Below are 22,120 nucleotides of genomic sequence, written 5' to 3' on the forward strand. Positions count from 1 at the left end.
GAATGAGACCCAGGTCCTGCAGTCAAGGAAGTTAAGTCCAGTGAGTAGGTCAATGAGTAAATCAATAATTAAAGCCTATGTGACAAATACTGTAACTGAGGAGCTGTTAGGATGTTATGAATGTACACAGATTGAGACCCAAATCTGCGTGAAGTGGGATGGCAAGGGGCAGAGAAGGCCTTTCTGGAATGTATTTTCAATCTGAGACTTCAAAGATAAGGAAATGCTAACCAGAACGAGTGTTTATGGGGCAGTAAGGACACTACAAGGCATGGAAACACTAAATGCAAAGGTGTGGAATTAAGACAACACTTGGCACACTTGCATGCTATGCGTTGGGCCCAGCTGGAGTGCAGGTGCATTTGTGGGTGTGAGTACAGGGAGACAAGGGTGGTGAGATGGCCAGAGGATGGTTTTCAGCTGTTGGTGATGTGATCTGGTCACATTTTAGAAACGTCACAGGGTTGTGAGGTAAAGGGTGGCTTAGAGGAGAGGTGAGTTTGGAGACTGAGAGACAATTGAAGTGATCCCTGTGAGGAGGATGAGGACCAAAGCTCAGAGGGTGGGGAAAGGACTTGAGAGCTTCTGAAAAGATACACTTCAAAGAACTTGGTGACTTACTGTACATGGAAAGGGAGACATGTGGATTCCGCCCTGGATGACTAGGTGATGTCTTCAATCTCTAAGAGGGAGAAGGGAGGAAGATCACGCTTGGGTCTGAGAATGAAAATCTGATAATGAAGTGTGGATTGTGATTGACTTTGAAGTACTTACGAGATTTCCAGTGGTAGCTGTCTAACAAACAATAGACAATACAACCCCTGAAAGAAGCCTAGGATGTGGATAAAACTTCAGCAATCTTCATTTCCCAGATGGTACTTACGGCCCTCACTATGCCTGAAATCACGTAAGGTGGGTATGTGAAGACTGTAAAGAGAAAAGGGCTCAAGGAATCTTTACACACAAACTTTAGTAGTCCCTAAGCTTGGTTCGCCACCAGTGATCTGAAGAATCAGCTACAGTCAGTTTTATACAGTCACTGATATACTTTTAAGACAGGGATGTCTTCTTGGCCTCTTCACACTGGGGCCCGATAGAGTGATCAAAGGAAATCTTATGAAGCCCTACACAAATTACCATATGATCATTTTCAATGCATACAAGGTAAATCAACAGCATTGAGAGTTATTTACAACTTCTGAATCACTTCATTTCTTGGATATGTTTCAAGGAGAAATATGGATAGTGGCTTAACATGTGAATAGCATCATTAAAGTAATGATAAGCCTTAGATAAAGAAGACAATTTTGTTTCTACTATTTATTTTCTAATTTAATTGATATTTATCTTACACTGTAAAACTATAAGAAATAAATTATATTTCACTTAGGATATTTTATTTAAAATAAGAACAAACAATCATTTGGACATTGTATTTATCTGTTTAAATTAAGTGCCTATGTGCTGTAGTGTTTTTATGTATTAGTGTATCTAAAGTACATACTACAGAGCTTGGCATGTAGGAAATGTTCAATAAATTTCATATAATTATGATTATTATTAACCTTGTCACTGAGTTCATATCTTACTTTTATATAGACATGATATTTCCTACTGAAAGATATTAAGCAAGATATGACACTTCAGTTCAAAGATTCTATTCCTGAGTTCTCTGAACTGCCTCTCTGAGTTTCTTTTAGCTCATTGAGTTTCTTCATGACAAAAATTTTGAATTCTCTATCAGTGAGATCACAATCTTCCGTGACTTTATGTTTGGTTTCTGGAGAATTGTTAGTTTCTTTTTGTGATGTCGTGTTACCATGGTGCTTGGTGAGTTGTTCCTCTGCTGGCGCATTTGTCATAGCAAACACTTTTCTTATTTAGATATAGCTTCGTTTGGTTCTAACTGTTCAACCTATTGGAGATTAGAAGCCTTTCTTTTGTTTTTCAGTAGGTGGTCTATAACACTAGTTTTTGTTTCTCTTACCTGAGTTGCCTCTGGCTATATTTGAGGATCCCCACGTTCCACCGTCCACCACCTCTGTTGGGGTGTCACAGGGTACTCTCATCCCCTCTGCCTGTGCCTCTGGATGTCACTGATGCCTTATTGTTACTGGTGTAGCTGCAGTCGCTGGCTTTGCTGCCTGAGGTACAAAGATGGCTAATGCCTCTGCAGCATCCAGGATCACCTGGGTTAGAAGCCTCACCCTCATGGTGTGGGCAGGGAATGGGATTGAGGGGAACTGCCTCTGCTGTTGCCCCTTTCCTTGTGGCCACCAGTGCCACTGTGGTTGGGAGGTCCAAGTTGTATGTGCCCTTCCACTGCTGCTACCTAGGATTGTGGGGCTCTGTCTCCGCTGCAGCTCCTCTCCCCGTGGCCGTGGGTGCTGCCAGGCTGTGAGGCTAGAGTCATGTGGGCAGCTCGGCTGCTGCCCACCAGGTTCTGTGGGGCTGAGGGTGGCTGGCTCATCTGCCACAGTTGGGAGGCCAGTATACTAGGAACCACCTTCACTGTTGCCCCAGTTCACCTGCTCTATGTGCTCTGATCCATTCACTTTCGTGTGTACCTATGTGTGGATCTCTCTGGCATCCTGGTGCATTGGGCAATGTAGTCTTCGTTGGGTTATGGATGTTTTACTCACCGTAGATTGAAGGAGAGAGACAAAGAGATCCTCACATGCCATCACAATGATGACATCACCTCTCTTTAGTTCAAAATGAAACTTTGAAAATATTAAATTTTATATAAGGAAATTAGATATAATGAATGTTCACTTTATTCTTTATCAAACAGAAGTTTTCCTTTTTCACTTAGAAAGCTAAGCCAAGAATATTATATGTTAGCATATGTTAGACTCCTGGTTCAGCTTCTGACACTGGTATTTATTTTTCTTTTTGAAGTTATTCTTGAAAGAAAGTTGCTGTACCTTCTGGAAATATTAACAAGGAGTGGCATACTTAGGTCAGATGCTGGCTGGCTTGAGGAAAAAGACTCACAATATTGGTCACAGAAAGAAAATTATCTAATTTTTAGTTGACAAAAAGTTGAAAGGCTCAGTGGTGGAATTGACATTGCAGGAGATCTTGACAAGGCTGAATGGTGAGCTCAAACCAATGAAAGCAGGTGTCGCAGGAACACAGGGAAGGGAGGCACGCTTGATGACACTTCACATGAAGAGGTCCTAAGGAGCACTTTTAACTTAATATCCAGTGTGAGCTGCTGAGGAAGCAAACACAGCTCTGAGTTGACTCATCCACAAAAGCAGTCAAGGGCTGTAATTACCCCACTGTTCTGTGCTCTGGCTAGCCCACATCTGCAGGACTGTGTGTGGCTCTGGGTGCCACATGCAGGCAATGGGCAACCTAGGGAGCAGCTCAAGGAAAGCAGCCAGAAGACTGAGTGGCCCTCCGCAGGACAGCACTGGAGGGCACTGGGGAAGCTTCCTCTGGATGGTGGGGGGTGGAGTAGAACACAGGGATTGTGGAGCCTGAAGTTTACTTATTTGTAGGACCCCATTTAGAGAAAAAGAAGATGAAACAGGGCCCTTGAAGGAGCCTGGGCAAATAAGGCATCTTGAAGCTGAAGTTTCATTAGCTTCATGGTTAACCTGCCTCTGCTGGAGAAGAGTAGATTTAATGAGCACACAGATGTTTTTGTTTTGTTTTGTTTTGTTTTAAGAAATTTGAAGGCAGAAGGAGCAGACTCATGCACTACCGCTCTAGAGGGCAGAATTAGCACCAGCGGATCCACACTGAAGGGCTACTTCCCGACAATTCAACAACGGGATGAGCAGCCTTCAGAAGCAACGGGTGCCTCATCTCCAGACGTATTCAGGGTCCTCAGGGAAATGAGGCAGGAACTCTTCCTTCAGGCAGAACAGTTCACTGTATCTCTTTTGTTTTTTAAGCTTTGGTAAGATATCGTTTTTACAAGAATTCTACTTCTTAGAGAGAGAGAGAGAGAAAGGAGGTGGAGGAGAAGTGGGAGGAAGGAGAGGAAGCTTTGGAAACAACTGGACTATACGACATGAGTTTAAATATCCCTTTCACCCCACGCTTCGGTTACTCCACGCCATCCTTGTCTCCTGTTGAGGAGGCTGGCAGGAACCCAGGGATCACAAAAAGAAGGCTGCCTTCAGATTTTTTCACCCTTGCTCGAGTTTGTGTGTGCATGTGTGAGTGTACACATGCAGGATTTCCTGTTTTAAATTTGATCCACTAAAGTGTATGTGAATTCAGTCCTAGTCTCCTCTTAACTTGGGATAATTCAAAATAAGTAATGAGGTTGTCTTTTCATAAGACCACATCCTCTGTGCTGCATTGAATGCCTGTTTTGAGAAAAGCACATAGTAAGCTGTTGGAGAGAAAGGACCATGGCATTTTCTTAATCCCTGCAGGGCTCCACAGCCATTCACATGGCAGATTCTGTCACAGAGGTTCATGACAAATGTGAGAATTCTAGGCAAGTGGTTGCTGGAGGAAGGGGGAAAGATTAATGTCAACTAGGGGACTATGAAAGGTTTCTTGGTGGAGGTAGGTTTTGGTTGGAGTTTGCTTTGTATTTCGCCAGATGGCTCTAAGGGGAGGCAGGATACCAAAGAGTAGCGTATCTTAAAGGTAATAGGGGTAAAGTAACTTCTCTTTAATAAAGTAAGATTCTTCAAATTAAGAAAGAAACTATGTGCCAATCATAGAAAATTTAAAATAGTAAGTCCTCAATAAATGTTAGTCATTATTTTTTTCCAGGCACTGGACACAGTGCTGTGCATTTTACATGTATTATTTATTAAGTTTCATAACAATCCTATGAAGTAGGTACAAACTGTCATCCCCATTTTACAAGATGATCTTTAGAAAGTTTAAATAACTTGCCAAAGATTACATAGCTAGTAAGTGGAGGAAGAAGTTCCCAAATCCGTTGCAGTCTGATTCCAAAACCTATGCTCCTAAATATTCCACTAAATTTTAGAGAGAATATGCAATATTATTAATAATTCCACCAAGAGACAATTACTATTAATAGGCTCCTGTAATTCCTTCTAGTCTTTTATTATGCTTATTTTAAACATAAAGTCATAGAATACATAACAGCTTTAACTTTTTTACTTAGCATGTTTAAATGTTTATGACAAACATTTTCCAATGTGTCCAGCTCCTCCAAGAAGCACATTTAAAGACAGGATTAAATGTACAACAATTTTATTAGGGGAAATTGAAATTTTATTAAGGGAAATTTCACAGGAGAAGAAATCAATAGGGAGCTGAGGAAGCTTGCAAGGGCTGTCAGACTGGGATGCAAGTCTGATCCTGAAGGAAGGAGGGAGGGAGGGAAAGTTGGGTAGAAGCATCCTAGCTCCCCATACAGTCTAAGGAAAGTTCTGCAAGGCTGTCAGGAAAACCTTGAGCCAAAGTCAGCCATCAGAGAAGTCCCATGTCTCCCAAGAAAGTATGCCCTCAGTCATCGGCTGGGAGCAGCCCATGGCAAGCATGGTCTTGGGGCAAAAGTGGAAATAATTTTCAGAATGTGGTAGCTAAGGCCCATAGCTAATTAAATTCCTGTTGTTGGAAGTCTGTGAGGTACATACTCCTGGCCACTACCCCATGGTAATTAAAATATCATATTAAATGGCTGCATTGGGGCCTGCCCGGTGGTGCAGTGGTTAAGTTCATATGTTCTGCTTTGGCTTCCCAGGGTTCACTGGTTTGGATCCTGGGTGTGGACATGGCACCTCTTGGCATGCCATGCCGTGGCAGGTGTCCCACATCTAAAGTGGATGAAGATGGGTGCAGATGTTAGCTCAGGGCCAGTCTTCCTCAGCAAAAAGAGGAGGATTGGCAGCAGATGTTAGCTCAGGGCTAATCTTCCTCTAAAAAAAAAAAGATTAATAAAAAAATAAAAATTGAAAAAAATTTTAAAATGGCTGCATAATACTCCATCTGTGGAAGTCCCATGGTTACTTCTATTTTGAGTGTGTGAGTGTGGGTGAATTTGTGTGTGTAGGTTATTATAAAGAATCCTACAATGAACATCTTTTAAATATATTTTTTATGTGTAGAATTAATGGATCAAAGAATGTTTGTTGTTTGAAGGTTTTTGATGAACTTTGTCAGATTGTTTTCAGATAATGCACTGATACTGCTGGACTGTGGGATTTGTGGAGACATGGGAATTATGGCTAGATGAGTGGGATGGGGCTAAATTTTGAAGAGTTTTTAATGTTAGACTGACAACTTTCAAATTTATTTTGTCTTATTTGAAGAGCTAAGGATGGAATGAAATTGAATTGATATTTTAACCTTTTTCCAATGTAGGCATGATATGGGCTGAATGTAAAGAAATTTGGACTCAAGGCCCCAAGGAATACTTGTTTGAGTTGTGGAATATGCTTGATTTTGGTATGTTAGCAATCTTTGCAGCATCATTCATTGCAAGATTCATGGCATTTTGGCATGCTTCCAAAGCCCAGAGCATCATTGATGCAAATGATACTTTGAAGGACTTGACCAAAGTCACATTGGGAGACAATGTGAAATACTACAATTTGGGTGAGTTTACAGTACACAGTCAATATAAGTTAATAAAAATGCAGAATTTTCTTATAAAAGTACATGTCAGTAGCAGTTTGGTTACTACTCAATTCTCTTAGAATTGTTGTTTAGTTTCTAGCTTCTTCAGAGTGTATGTATTTGAAGAGGCATGCTTTCTACCTCTTCCTTTGTTTTTTTTTTTTTTTTTACTGGCTAGAAACCTCTCTTAATCACAAGAATCGTCTCACTTTATCTCCTGGATCAACTGGCTAACTACCAAACTCCATGGAGAATGCCTGTCTTATGTCTTGGATTGAGTTTTTTCTTCTGGTCTGTTAAAAATAGTATACATTTGAGTATCAATTCCATTTAAGACATATAAACTATTTGAAATCCAGGGAAGTGCTGGAGTCTCTGGTGGGCCTCTGATAAATAACACCACTATTTCCCATCCAGGCTTTGAACTTGATGAGAAATAAAACAAAAAGTTAATGTGGAAGCCAGATCATCACCTCTATTGATAAAGTTCAGGGTGGATAAGATAGTTCTGAATCTATTAGCTGATGGGCTCTGTAATATTGAACCCCAGAATTAGGCAGATGTATCCTCCAATTTTCAGAAGGCAATGGACAGGGCAGTCCTCCCAAAAGAGGGGTATGGCAGCAAGTGCCTGATCCTATGAGATTCCTCCATGGAGGACCAGAGGAGAATTCTCAGAAGAAAGAGGGCAGAGCCTAACCAAGTGTGCTCAGTTATGCATCCCAATTTTGCAATCAGGTAAGCCATCCCACCTCCTCAGGAGGACAGTGACTAAAGGATGGAAAAGGTTCAGTTCCTTGCTTAGGGAAAATCCCTCCTTGCAGAATCCTGGAGTGGAGAAAATAGATTCCCTTTGAATACTTATTTCAAACCCTCTGATAAGAAATCAGTTAACATTCAATTGACATCTCTATGAGTTTACTGGCTCTATCACATAGGCATTTCTGTTTTATTATTAATTTTTAATATTTATTTTAATGTTTAATTAAAAAATTTTTAATATGCAGAATTTTAAATGGTCAAATCTATATACATGTATTTTGTACTTATATTCAAAGCACTATACAAAAGGAAATTACTTTTATCAGTTTCTTGTATCCTTTCCTAATTCCACTTCTCAACAAATAAGCAAATACAAATTTATAATCATATTTTTCTTCTTTCTTACACATTGTTTTGCACTTTTCTTCATTAATGCTTTCTTAATTGGGTTTTTGATGACCTGATATAATTATGCCAGAAGAATTCATAAATGAGTAATTGCTACATTTTTATGATAAACATAGACTTGAGTGACCAATAAAAATTACTTCAGTCAGTTTGAATAACTACAAGTATTCCACAAGCCCCAGACTACATTACAGTGTAATTATAGTTTAAGTTTAAATAATAAATGTCATCATTTATTAAGTGCCTTATTTTCTTTTATTATAGTTTAAGGTTGAATAATAAATGCTATAATTTATTTAGTGCCAAGCACTTTCTAAACTAGATGCACGGTGACTTCTTGAATTCTCACAATGGATGAAAGAGGCAGGAGCAGTATTAGCTCATTTTTAAAAATAAGAAAATAAAAAGCCAAGAGAAGTTAAGTAATTTGTACCAGTTTTTCCAGTTGAACACACACACACACACATACTGGAATTTTTGCATATACTGAGTCCACAGTTTAAGCTCCTAACCATTATGCTATACCCTTGTACCCTTATGGAAAATTACCAGCAAACCAGGAGGCTCATTTTCTTGATAAATTCCGAAGTTCAAACATATCTGAAGCTTAAAGAAGCCCTTTAAGATCAGAGACTTCCATTGGGAACTGGATTGCTAATGTAATTATATTTCTTTCCTAGAAAAGAAGTTACCTAAATAAACAACTTAAACTCACCATAACTCTTGTCTTTCCTTTTTCCTAGCCAGGATAAAGTGGGACCCTTCTGATCCTCAAATTATATCTGAAGGTCTTTATGCAATTGCTGTAGTTCTAAGTTTCTCTAGAATAGCTTATATTTTACCAGCAAATGAAAGCTTTGGGCCTCTGCAGATATCACTGGGAAGAACAGTGAAAGACATCTTCAAGTTCATGGTCATATTCATCATGGTGTTTGTGGCCTTTATGATCGGAATGTTCAACCTCTACTCCTACTACATTGGTGCAAAACAAAATGAAGCCTTCACCACGTATGTGCTCTCGGATGTTTTGATCATGGAGACTGTAGATTAAATAAATGTTAGCTTAACAATATTCGTATATGTCCCTGGGGTAAATCATGTTTGGGTAAAGACTTCATCTCCAGTTCCCCTTCAGCAAAATGAGAGGATTTTAAAATGAGTAGGAAGAACTCAAAAATGGAGGCATCTTCCTAATATTAAGCAATAATAGCTAACATTTTTAGAGACAAGTATTGCAGTAAATACCTCACGCACATCATTTTATTATCTCTATTTCACAAAAAGAGGAAATTGAAGTTCAGAAAAGTGAAATAACTTGCCAAATGTTGCATAGCTGCTACTACATGAAAAAGCCAGGATGTAACCCCTTGTCCACTGACTTCAGCACCTGTGCCCTCTGCTTCCTAGAAACTTCTGGAGCACTGGCCACGAGAACAGCTGCTTTCCTAATTCACTTCATTGGATCTTATCATTGAGAAGATCTGAGTTATAAATAGTGACAAGAGTTTTGACTTATGTTCTTCATGGACACGTTTTTTATAAAGGATGTTTGGAATAGATTACTCAAATATTAGGTCTTTAGTGTTACAATGAGAAGCATCGACTGAAGTATAACCTATTGCTATCCATATTCCTGTGATGTTCAGCATGTTAAAGAAATGAAACCATCTGAGTTAAGCAGAGGGGCTTAGCTTTAGTCAATAATTATGCCTAAAGCATTGAAATTCCTATCTAAGGCATATCACTGGTTTTGGTAACATTGACTGTGTTTATATTTTCATATTTTCCTTAAGACATGTACTATTATTATCTGTTTATTGCATATGAGTGGAAGTATAGATGGGCAGGAAACCCAAAGGATTCTAACAAAGTATATTATTTTTACTAAGTAAAATATTTAACACTTCCATTGCCAAAGCTATGAATTATTTAAATACTAACATCTGCAGTTGTCATGTTCATAGCATTTATTGAGTGCTTATTATGTCCCACATGTTGAGTTACGCGCTTCATATGCACATTATTACCTTATCCTTGCAACAATCCTGGAAATAAGTAGTTATTATACCCATATTACAGAAAAGAAAACTGAGGTTCAGGGAAGTAAAGAATTTTCTCATGAATATCTAATAATATGCAAAGACACTAAGTCAACTCAGCTCTATTATGGTACCATTGTCATTTATTTATGCACTTTATTATTTCCTTCTCTTTGTTTTTCCCCAGGGTGGAGGAGAGTTTTAAGACACTATTCTGGGCTATCTTCGGACTTTCTGAAGTGAAATCAGTGGTCATCAACTATAATCACAAATTCATTGAAAACATTGGTTATGTTCTTTATGGAGTCTATAATGTTACAATGGTCATTGTTTTGCTAAATATGTTAATTGCAATGATCAACAGTTCATTCCAGGAAATTGAGGTATAATGTCTATACATTTATATACTTTGTACCCAAAAGTTTTACCTATTCCAGGGATCAACTCAGCGATAGTGGTGAAAATATAGACTGCTTTCCTTCTGTTGTCTCACTGTTTTATATACTTGCTTGACTAGTAATCTAGAAAATTTTAATGCTTTGCTTCCAAATGCAACATCAATGAGCGTGATGGGATAGTAAGGCCTGAGGAGGAGAAATGTTGTCTGACTCATTACTGTTTTAAAAAAAACGTTATAGGGGGCCAGCCCGGTGGCGCAACAGTTAAGTTCACACGTTCCGCTTCGGCAGCCCGGGGTTCACCTGATTCGGATCCCAGGTGTGGACATGGCACTGCTTGGCAACCATGCTGTGGCAGGCATCCCACGTGTAAACTAGAGGAAGATGGGCACGGATGTTAGCTTAGGGCCTGTCTTCCTCAGCAAACAGAGAAAGATTGGCAGCAGATGTTAGCTCAGGGCTATCTTCCTCGGAAAAAAAAAAAAAACACTTTAGAATACTCTATCAGCATGAATTTATTCAAAAAAAATATTGCTTATGAATACCACTATTCTCCAAATCTTTTTTGAGTGATGTTCAAAATTGACACTTTCTCAAATTCAGAGTGATAGTATAAATTTTTATTCCAGAAATCTTGGTCTGAATTAATCAAATTAGTGTTCTGCTGCAGAAAAAAGAGTGTTTTTCAGAACGTAGGAAAATACATTTGAATCTTTCAGTGTATTTATAAACACATGCAGGTTTTGAGATCTGTAGTTCTGTAAGCCTGAGAAAATTTTAGACAGATTTAGGAGAGAGTGTGTGAATAGAACCTTAACATTTTGAAAACATCTTGGAGTGGTCTTTGGGGTCTGAGAGTGTTTGCAGGCATTATTACTTCCAACTAGCCACACAGCGTTAGAAGCACCCCAGTAATTCTGTTTATGCACTTCCCTGCTGAGCTGTCATGTGTGTTTGTATAGGATGATGCTGATGTGGAATGGAAATTCGCAAGGGCCAAACTTTGGTTTTCCTACTTTGAAGAGGGAAGAACTCTTCCTGTTCCCTTCAACCTGGTGCCAAGTCCAAAGTCCTTGTTTTATCTCTTACTGAGGCTTAAAAAGTGGATTTCTGAGCTCTTCCAGAGTCATAAAAAAGGTTTCCAGGAAGACCCAGAAATGAACAAGGTAATTTGACGTGATACTTAGAATTACATTTTTTTTTTAAAGATTTTATTTTTTCCTTTTTCTCCCCAAAGCCCCCCGGTACATAGTTGTGTATTCTTCGTTGTGGGTCCTTCTAGTTGTGGCATGTGGGACGCTGCCTCAGCGTGGTTTGATGAGCAGTGCCATGTCCGCGCCCAGGATTCGAACTAACGAAACACTGGGCCGCCTGCAGCGGACCGCGCGAACTTAACCACTCGGCCACAGGGCCAGCCCCTTAGAATTACATTTTTAAATGCCATGGCCATTATAACCACTGTACCATATGCCTTTAGAAAGCAGTCCAGGGGCCAGCCCGGTGGCGCAGGGGTTAAGTGTGCACATTCCGCTTCGGCAGCCTGGGGTTCGCAGGTTCAGATCCCAGGTGCGGCATGGCACCGCTTGGTACGCCATGCTGTGGTAGGTGTCCCATGTATAAAATAGAGGAAGATGGGCACAGATGTTAGCTCAGGGCCAGGCTTCCTCAAAAAATAAATAAATAAATAAAAAGAAGCAGTCCATGACGACATGTCCATCCATTCTGTGTCCATGCAGTCACTTAGCTGAACACAGTCCTTTGACTTGTGTCTGTTTAACAAGAGCACTTTGGACATTTACTACTTAAAAGAATATAAGAAAAACTCACAAAATATAACTAAAATGATGTATTACATTATCTGGAGTGGGTACTGAAAGGGATGTGATAGTGAATTGAGAAAGCTGGCTGTTTCATCTGAAGAGGAGGATTAAAGAGGAATAAGATGAATATCTTTAGAATTCCCACTTTTGGCTAGGGAGCACACTTGTTCTTTGCCTCTTCAAAAAAAGAAGAGAGGCAATGGGCAAAAGTTGCAAATAGTTCAATTTTGGTTCTATATAAAAATAAATTTGTAACAAGATCTGCCCAAGAAAGTGGTGAGCTGTCTTATGGAGTGAGCACCCCATCATTGCAAGTAATCAATAAACACTGGATGACCAACTTTAGAAATTTATAGAAGATCTTCTTACTCTGAGTGGGCAGTTGAGCCTAATGATTGTAAAGTTTCCTTGAACTGTATAATTCTGTTATTGAATAAACGGGAGGTATTCTAAGGGAAATATTCTAATTCCTACTGTGTTTGCCAGTTACTACTTGGGGTTCTCAAGTAAGTAATAAACTCTCTGAGCTCTAATTTCCTCAACTGTAATATGGAATAAAAAGTATATCTATATCATGAAGATAAAATCGAATAAATAGATAAATGTACTTTGAGAATTTTAAAGCCCTCTTTAAATGTAGTTATTATGATTATTTTGTGTATGAATTTTTAAAAAATATGCCATCTACAACATTCTTTCAGATGTTTAACTTACAGAACTCCAGGGGTTGAGTGGAAAATATTTCCCTCACTTTACTTAATGTTAAGTGTGTAGTTTACAGGTCTAATTAGAAGTGCAACTCGGGACAATTCAGTGGGCAAAGGAAATGTCTAAGAGCTTACTGACAGCAAGAACCAAATAAGACTCTCTTTCTCTTATTGAAACTTGCTGGAGAATTAGACCAGATGGCCAATGTGGAATAAAGGAAGAGCAAAATTGTTTTTATAATTCCAAATGTACAATTAGCAATGGTACTCATTTTGCTCTCTATCTTTAAAAGAGAAATGAAGAAAAGAAATTTGGAATTTTGGGAAGTCATGAAAATCTCTCAAAATTATCACTTGACAAAAAACAGGTAAGATCATATTTGAAAATATGAAGTCATGCATATAATCAGGCTTTTCAGAGAAGACAACTGTTTAGAAGCAATTTCAAGAAACAGGTAATACACACATTAAAGAACTTAACTATTTTAGCAATGCTCAAAGAATCTGTTACTGAGGGGTGGAAATAAGCCTGTGCCCAATTAATCAGCGAAAAGAAATACATGTATATTTAAGCTATATATTAAACATATTTTTGAGTGCTTATGGAATAGAGGAATAGTGCTGTAGAGAAGGAAAAATTAAAATGATAGAGGAATTCATCAGGGACCTGATGGAGTTATGATTACCTTAACTCTCAGCAGTTCAGGTGGAGAGTAGGCACATCCAGCAGAGCTCCTCATTGGTAATCAAGAAGCTGTCAAAAAAGGCACCTTGAAAATTCAATGGCTGTTGTAGTTGGCACAGTTCATAATGAGCAGTGTGCCCTGGAGATCCACCAGCTCCATAATTTGGAGTGGCAAAATCCCCACTGAGAAAGTGTAGCTTGCACATAGTAGGGATGCAATAAATGCTGGTTGCTAAATGAATTAATCAGGAGAAAGTCAATGTGTAGGACTTGCATTCGGTTGCAGATAATAAAAAAAAACAAATCATGGTGTTTTAAACAAGACAGCTGTTTTTTCCCCTCTCATTTATCTCTCCAGAATTAGGCAGGCCAGGACTGTTGTCAGGAGTGAGTCTCTGTGATTCTTCTGGATTTTTTGTCATAGTCAGATGCAAGAAGACAGCTTTACTGCTAGCCATCGCACCCAGCTGTCAGTCATGAAGAAAGAAGGAGGGCACAGGAAAAGTGGGGCATGCTGGCTGAATCTGCCACCACTCTCAGAAGTCCTCCCAGCAACTTCTGTTATTAGATCTCATTAGCCAGAACTATGCTACAGGGCCACCCCAGGAGACACAAATACCAAGGAAGGATGCTATTTTGTTTTGTTTTTAAACTAAGTATGTTACTTCCACCAATAAAATGGGAATGCTCTTAAGTATTGATATGGTATTGATACAGTAAGAGCATCAAATTAAGTACTCAGAAGACTGGGATCTCATCTGATCTCTGCCCCTTCAGCAATTCGTTAAACTTCTTTGAACCTCAATTTCCTCCTCTGTAAAACAGGGACGATCAAATTGTACAACCCATCACACGAGATTGTTGGGAGGATTAAACTGATGCTTTGTAAATTATAAACACTAGACAAATGTGAAGTACTTGTTATAGAGAACAGGCTTTTTTTGTTATTTGGTTCTAAATAATTCAATAAAAATTTGTCAGTGTAAGCTGAATTTTATAGTTTTCCAGTAAAAAACTTCCTGTGCTGAAAGTATGATAAATGCATAATAACAATAAATATTGGACAAGTAGAAAAATTCAAGGGGAATCAAAATGCCTTTTTTCTTTATGATAGATACTATAGTATCTGTCAAATCAAATAATTTTATTGTCTTTGTAGTTTCTCCAAAAATGTAGAAAATTAAAATTTGTTTTAATTATCTGAAAAGTGCATTTTATTTATATCTTTTAAACAAGGCCTGATCACCTTACAGTTTTCCAATAGCACATATTTTAATCCTTGATTAAAACAAACTCTTTCTAAAAAAATTTTGGTGAGGAAGATTGGCCCTGAGTAACAGCTGTTGGCAATCTTCCTCTTTTTGCTTGAGGAAGATTGTTACTGAGCTAACATCTGTGCCAATCTTCCTCTATTTTATGTGAGATGCCGCCACAACATGGCTTGACGAGCAGTGTTAGGTCCAAACCCTGGGCTGCTGAAGCAAGAGTGGGTGAACTTAACTACTACGCCACCAGGCCGGCCCATAAAACAAACTCTTTAAGCACAATACTAAGCCTGTAGTATATGACTCTAGTTGTGGATCAATAAAATGTCTATTCCAATGTCAGTTTAATCATCTAGAGACCCTTCTGTGTAATGGTTTATTGTGGCAGCCATGCAGATGTGCCACTTGTTTCTGCTTTCAAGGGATGGCCTGCAGCTTCCAGCCACAGCACCTTTGGGATTCCCCTCAGCTTTGCTGCCATGCCCATGCTCTTTCGGTCCTGGACGTTTCTTACCAGCGCAGGACCCCTCTTTGGGCAGTCTTTGCACTGGAGCTCCCCATGGGGCTGGTTGACTTTCTCAGACAATCAATCATCTTACCTTTCCCTCTTTGACAGGTGAACCAAGCCTTACAATTTGGAAGCTTTTTCTGCCTTCTCCTGATTCCACAGCTTGTTATCTTTCACAGGCATAATGCTGCATACATCTCATCTGACTTTGTCTTGGCATTTGAGTCCTAGAGGACCAAATCAACACAGTGTCTATTTTCCTTGCCGTGCAGGCTTGTGATGAACAAAAATTGAGGCATATTTCACATAGCTTGCTTTTGCTTAATATATTAACTATACTCCTGAGAAAATGCTTTTTTTTTTTTTTTTTTTGCTGAGGAGGACTAGCCCTCAGCTAACATCTGCTACCAATCTTCCCCTTTTTGCTTGAGGAAGATTTCACCTGAGCTAATATCTGTGCCAATCTTCCTCTCTTTTGTATGTGGGATGCCACCACAGCATGGCTTGATGCACAATGCATAGGTCCATGCCCGGGATCCAAACCTGTGAACCCCAGGTCACCAAAGCGGAGCACACAAAATTAACCACTACACCACTGGGCCAGCCCCAGAGAAAATGCTTTTGAAAGAAACCATTTATATTTCCAATCATTTCTGCCTGCTGTTACTGAGATGGACTCCTACTGGGACATGATTGACCCTGATACATAGAGAAAAACTCTCATGGTTCCTTCTTCCTTACTCAGTTCACATGGCTTTTGCTCACTCTTTTTCATAAAGTCTGTGTCGAAAACAACACAGGTAAATTTCTATTTCACTCAAGGCTTCTCTCTGACTCCTTGAAGGTTAAAGTGATTAGGTTGCACAAACCTTCCTTCTCATCTGCTTCCTTCACATCTGCGCCAGGTACCACAGAAATTGGTGGGATGAGCCATATAAAAATACTTTTCAAAACAAAGTAAGCAGGCCTATTTATTATCTTAGATCATAGCCTTCAACTCTGAAGGTCACTGACTTTGAAGGTTGCTAGGATTAGCTTTTCAGCTTTACAGTCTGAAAAGATAGCATAAATTAAAAGTCGATCTGCCGTACTGTATTACATGTGTAGATCTGAAAATGCCAAATAACTTCTTGAATAACTGGCCTCTTCCAGCTCCAGAACAGATCACTGTCAAGTTGATAGTTTTAGAGCAGATTTTTACACTCTATACACCAAACCAATATAGAGCACGGACATGTGATTTTATTATTTGTGGTCTCATCTGCACTGCATTGAGTGAGATGTGGAGACTTTTTTTAATCAATTACGTATCCAGGAACCATGTCTTTTCGGTTTTAATTATGTCAGAGGCTATCTTGTAATCATCTGATGAAACAGTTACATAGAGTAGTGGTCCCAATTTGTCGCTATCCCCAAGGCCATTTCTCCAGGTGATTTTGTACAAATTCTTAATCCTCTTCTCCAGGTCTATTGAGTTAAAACTTCTGGCAATGGGGCCAGGAAATGTGTATTTTAATAAGACCTTAGGAGAGTATAATGCTCATCTGGGTGTGGGAATCATTGAATATTTCCTTCCCTGAATGACTTAGTCATAAGCTTGGACACATCAGTAAAAAGCAATATTTGGCAAAGTATCTCCAGATAACTAGATTAAAACTAGCCATGAAGTAAACCTAAAGCCACATGGTAGATATTTATCCTTCTGGACAACAATAGCAGTTATTGGCGCTTGTAGAACACCTGCTGTATGTCACGCTCTGTATTCTACACACCTTATCTCTTTAACCCTCACATGAGCTCCAGGAGGTAGGTAATTTTATTTTCCCTATTTTGTACATGAGGAGCCTGAGGATAATAGAGGTGAAATGACTTGCTCAAAGTTCCATTTCAGACAAGTGACAGATCCAGATTTCAAATCCACATCTACTTGATTCCAAAGCAGGCAGTTTACAAGCACTGTACCACATGGCTTCATTTCACATCTGCATTTCCTGCTGACTGAATATATTGTCTATACGTTCTCAGTTCATTGCTTGGTTCCTGGCCTCAGGCCATGTAATGCCTGTGGGGAATGGGAGGCTCCCAGCACCGTTGCTATGTCCAACAACACAATAAATTCCAAAGACTGAGGCTTACTTGTTCCTCTTAAGGAATAACAAACAAGTTATTTAGTACTCCTCACTCTAACCCTACAATGAGCTATAATGAGGTAAGAAATGCTAATAAACTAATTATTAGGAAATGAAAAAGAGAAAACATAAAGACGGCAGGAAATGTGGTAGAAGGTATTAAAACAAAAAGGCTAAGCAATGGTTCATTCAGGATTGGAGAGTGGATATTAGCACATTAGTCAGGAACAAAGCTGATACCCAGTCCTTCCTGCCTCCACCCAATCAGCTCCCCCTTCCCACTCCCATCACATTATACACGTCAGGACGATCTATAAATACCCAAATCCCTACGGTTTAAATACTATTCATATTGCAAATTGAATTCCCTTGACTTCCCAGTCTATTTTGGTAGCTGCACATGGAAACAATTATACATTAGAATTTTCTGCCACCAAGTGGTAATAATGCTTCTTTGCAGCATCAGGTGGGTTTCTCCTTATGTACTATTCCTTTGTATTCTTCAATTTTTAGCATATATTTATTGAATATCTACTGTGCATTGATTTGAAATTTTTTCTGAAAAAAGTGTTATATTTGCATACAAATTCATATTTCAGATTTAGAGCAGAACTAGTCACATAAAAATGATCCAAATGAATTTACAACAGTTTAGTCATATATCATTTAACTATACCAGGGGTTCCTAACCAGGGAAGATTTTGCTCCCCTCTCCCAAGGTCCCCAGGGTGCAAGTATAATACCTAGAGACATTTTTGGTTGTCACACCAGAGAGAGGAACTGTTATTGGCATCTAATGGGTAGAGGCCACGGATGCTGCTCAATATTCTACAATGCACAGAAAGCTCCCCACAATAAAGAACTATCTAGCCCAAAGTGTCAAAAATGTCGTGACTGAGAAACGCTGAACTCTCTCCACTGAGTGCATGCAGGGGAGAGCTGCGTGTTGTGCTGAAGCTGTATGAACACACTATAGCTGTGGTCATTGACGCTTCAAGATCTACTCTGGAAAATTCACAATCATACGCATTCTCAGATGGACAGAATACTATTTTCTGGCTTTCGTGGCACTGTTCCCTCTTCTGTGTCATTCAGCGTGTTACTTTGCCTCATGCCTCAAAACCAATTCCCCATGTTTCAGATCTATCTTTACCATGCAGTTGAGCTGCTACAATTGGTTCATGAACCTAGACTGTACATGTCTTGTATAACGAGGTGTCCAGAAACCAAGTGCAGTCCATGAGTGACCCAGAAGCTCTTATTCCTTCACTCATTTCACCAACCAACAATTTTTGAGCAATTGTCATATGCCAGGCAATGTTGGCACTAGGGACACTGAGATGAATTAAATAGAGTCCCTCATTCTGTAGAGCCTAGAAAATGTAGACAGTAAACATGTAACCAACCAGTGAATAAAATAATTGTCAATAGTGAAGCATATTATGAAGGAAACAGAAGGCCTAGCTTGCTCAAGATCTATTTTTCATGGGATGGGCAGAGAAAGCTTCTCTGAGGAGCTTATGTTTTAAGCTAAAATCCAAAGGATGAAAGAGAACAAGTCAGGCAAAGTGCCAGGAAAAGAGGGTTTCAGGAATTGGGAGCCCCAAACAGAAAGGCCTTAAATTAGAGAACAGTGAATGAAAGAAGGCCTGTGTGACATTAATATAGTATTAAGCTTCAGTTAAAAAAGGATTATCTCTATAGGTACGATGTGTTGTGGAGCTGCCTTAATTGGGGATGACTGGCATATTGAGTATTAGAGACCACTTATTTGCTTTCAAAAGAATCCCAAAGAAGCATAAATTTCTACTTCCCTATTTCCATGAACACCATAGGATGTACTAGTGGCCTCTAATGAAAGAAGGAGACATGAAATTAATGATTTGCAACCATGACGTTGTGAGTTCATGAACAGAGAGTTAATAAATCAAAGGCATGATGCACAAAGGGAAAGCGTGATGGATCCTTTCCCTCTGATTATGGACCTGTCCTCACCCTCCATGCTGTAGCATAAACCTGGGGGATGAAAGCGAGTTTGAACCTGGTCATCACATGTAATGATGCCTTAAGGTGTAAATCATAATTTGAAAGCCAGGAATAATTATATTATAAAAATAAGTGAATAATTATATTTAAAAATTAAATACTAAAATTGTATTGTTAAAAATATATTGAAGTTTGCGTTCGTTTCATGAATTCATAAGTTAGTAGGACTTGAAGGACTATAGAGGTCAGCTAGACCACTCCCTTCATCGTCAGACGAGATTATACAAAGTTTCAGCTTCTCGCCTCGTGTTCCACAGCTAACTTGTGGCAGAGCCAGAAAGTCTTCAGGTTTCCATCGAGTGCTCTTCTTTGGTTTTTAAGGTCTATATAAATTAAAATAAAATAGACATTTTACTGACCTTTTTAGACAAGGTGAAAGAAAAAGGAAAGTAGCCACATGAAGAAGGATGCTGTCTGAACAATATTTTTAAAACTGTACATTGTTTCTATGGATATCAGCCTTGCCACATTTTTCCTATTATGACTCAGCTAGATCACAATTGTTTGAGTTCTCATTGAATCTAGCACAGCACCTTACATATAGAGGACACTCAGTACATACTTGTTCAATAGATGAATGTGTACATAGCTGTTATAATTCAGCATGTGGTCATTTAAAGTGTCAAAGCATTAAAGAATTAATTTTTGAGTTAAGGATTTTAATTGAATCTCATTGAGCTTTACTTATAGCAACTTAGATGTCATTGAGAAATGTAAATCATGGCTGTCTTTGAAGACAGTCTCAAAGTTTCTCATCCACTGGAAAACAGTTGTGCACCAAAAACACAAATTTAGAGTTGCTCTGTTTCACTCAGGTTCTCCTACTTATTTCTTTGTAAAATGATTTTTTCCCTTTAGAAAATTTCTTAAAGAACTTTTTAATCATTCTCTTAGCATAGTAGTGTGGTATGTTACCACCTTTACGGCAGATTGCTCTAATTTTTTGTTATTTGCCTGTTCAAGCAAATATATTATTTGAAAGGTGCTGCCCAAATGTAATACTATACAGATCCTGAAATTTAAATGGATTAATTAGTGCTTTCTTGGCACCTGAATTTTGTCCCACAGCCAAGTCTCATGTTGGCATTTCTTCAATCCTGAAGGCCTCCACAGGCATGGATGCTGTAGTTAATCATGCTGGCCTGTTGACCCATCCTCAGTGGACTTCTGAAATCACCACCGTTATTTTCTCAACATGTTTGCAGATCACATATCACAGATGTATCTGTGGGAAGGTTAAAGCATGACTGTCATGACAAGGTGATTGATAGCCACAGAGTCTAAGAGACTCTCAGACAACCTCCAATAGCCATTGAGAGACAGAGCACACCTAAAGTGCCTATGATTTGTCTTGGAAGGCAGAATATTAAGCAAATTGAGTTACAATGACACTATACACATAGATAAGATAATTCATGTATATCTGAGACTATCTATATAGTAACTAATAAATTTATGTTACTAATAAAGAATGTAACTAATAAACCTCATCAATTATTTAAAAGAAAAATTAAATAAGAATTTCTAATTTTTTTCAAATTACAGCTTGGGCACAGTAAACAGTCAAGTATAAGGAGTTCAGAAGATTTCCAGTTAAATAGTTTCAATAATCCTCCAAGACAGTATCAGGTAAGCAGGAACTTTTAAAGAAATAAGGTTAGCTATCTGCAACGTTTAAAATCTCAAACTATGCAATTCTTTAAATGAAAATGAACTATTATATTTTTCTCAGCATCAAAATAATGCATTAATCCAACAGATATTTATTGGGCAGTTACCATGTGCCAGGCACTTTCTTTTTTTTTTTTTGAGGAAGATTAGCCCTGAGTTAACATCCGCTGCCAATCCTTCCCTTTCTACTGAGAAATACTGGCCCTGAGTTACCATCTGTGCCCATTTTACTCCATTTTATATGTGGGACGCCTGCCACAGCATGGCTTGACAAGCGGTGCATAGGTCCGTGCTTGGAGTCCAAACCAGTGAACCCCGGGCCACCCAGGCAGAGTGCATGAATTAACCACTGAGCCACCAGGTCAGCCCCAACCAGGCACATTCTAAGTGCTGGAGACACTTAAGTAAAGAAAATAGATGAAGTCTCAGCATCATAAAGCTTTAGAGTCTACATGTTCATTTTTAAAGTCTATCCTTACAAAATATATAAAAAAGAGAGCAAATTCACCTAAAATCCCATCACTGAGAAATAAAGACTACTTACTTTGGGTGAATATTCTGCCAGATGTATGTGTATAATTTTACACATATTTTAATATTATTATACAAATATATATGTTATATGATGAGTTAGTACTTATATAACGAGTAATAGTTTTTCCACAGAACATATATTCATATTAATTTTAATGGATGTATAGTATTCCTTTGTACACATATATAATTTGTTAAAATAATCCCCTAAGGATGGACATTTATGAGTTTGTTTTTTCTATTACAGGTAGTACTACTATGAATATACTTGTCCATATATCCAATTACATCCTTAGAATGAGTACTTGAAAGTGGAATTTTACTGTCCACCATTTATCTTTGGGCTTAGTATGCTTTGGTTTAGCTGTATATCTACCCAGGGCCTCCTCCACACGTGCTGTTCCTCCTACTTTTCATGAACAGTATGCAGTAGAAGCAACATCCTCATGGTAGAAACCCAGGCACAGGAGAAGCTAGCCATTCCTAAATTACTGGCAGGTATAAAATAAAAACTGGCTACATTCTTTAGTAAGAGGGGAAAAACATAAACGAGTGTACGTTTGCTTAATTTTCCATTTCCA

General features: G+C 38.7%; 1 protein-coding gene across 3 annotated transcripts in view; it reads left to right on the forward strand.

The window, feature by feature from the left end:
• TRPC6 (transient receptor potential cation channel subfamily C member 6) overlaps positions 1 to 22,120 on the forward strand; it is a 121,172-nt gene that overhangs the window by 95,995 nt on the left and 3,057 nt on the right. Inside the window, exons 6-11 of one of the 3 annotated variants that reach the window (XM_014862763.3) lie at positions 6,313 to 6,546; positions 8,481 to 8,745; positions 9,964 to 10,159; positions 11,137 to 11,340; positions 12,995 to 13,069; positions 20,880 to 20,963. In XM_014862763.3, the coding sequence (XP_014718249.2) occupies positions 6,313 to 6,546; positions 8,481 to 8,745; positions 9,964 to 10,159; positions 11,137 to 11,340; positions 12,995 to 13,069; positions 20,880 to 20,963 (1,058 nt within the window). Of the gene's footprint in view, positions 1 to 6,312; positions 6,547 to 8,480; positions 8,746 to 9,963; positions 10,160 to 11,136; positions 11,341 to 12,994; positions 13,070 to 20,875; positions 20,964 to 22,120 lie in introns of those variants that run through there. The other 2 variants (XM_070490389.1, XM_070490388.1) reach the window with 2 other exon arrangements.

This window comes from Equus asinus, chromosome 20 (assembly GCF_041296235.1).
Source record: "Equus asinus isolate D_3611 breed Donkey chromosome 20, EquAss-T2T_v2, whole genome shotgun sequence".
NCBI classification, from domain to species: Eukaryota; Metazoa; Chordata; class Mammalia; order Perissodactyla; family Equidae; genus Equus; species Equus asinus.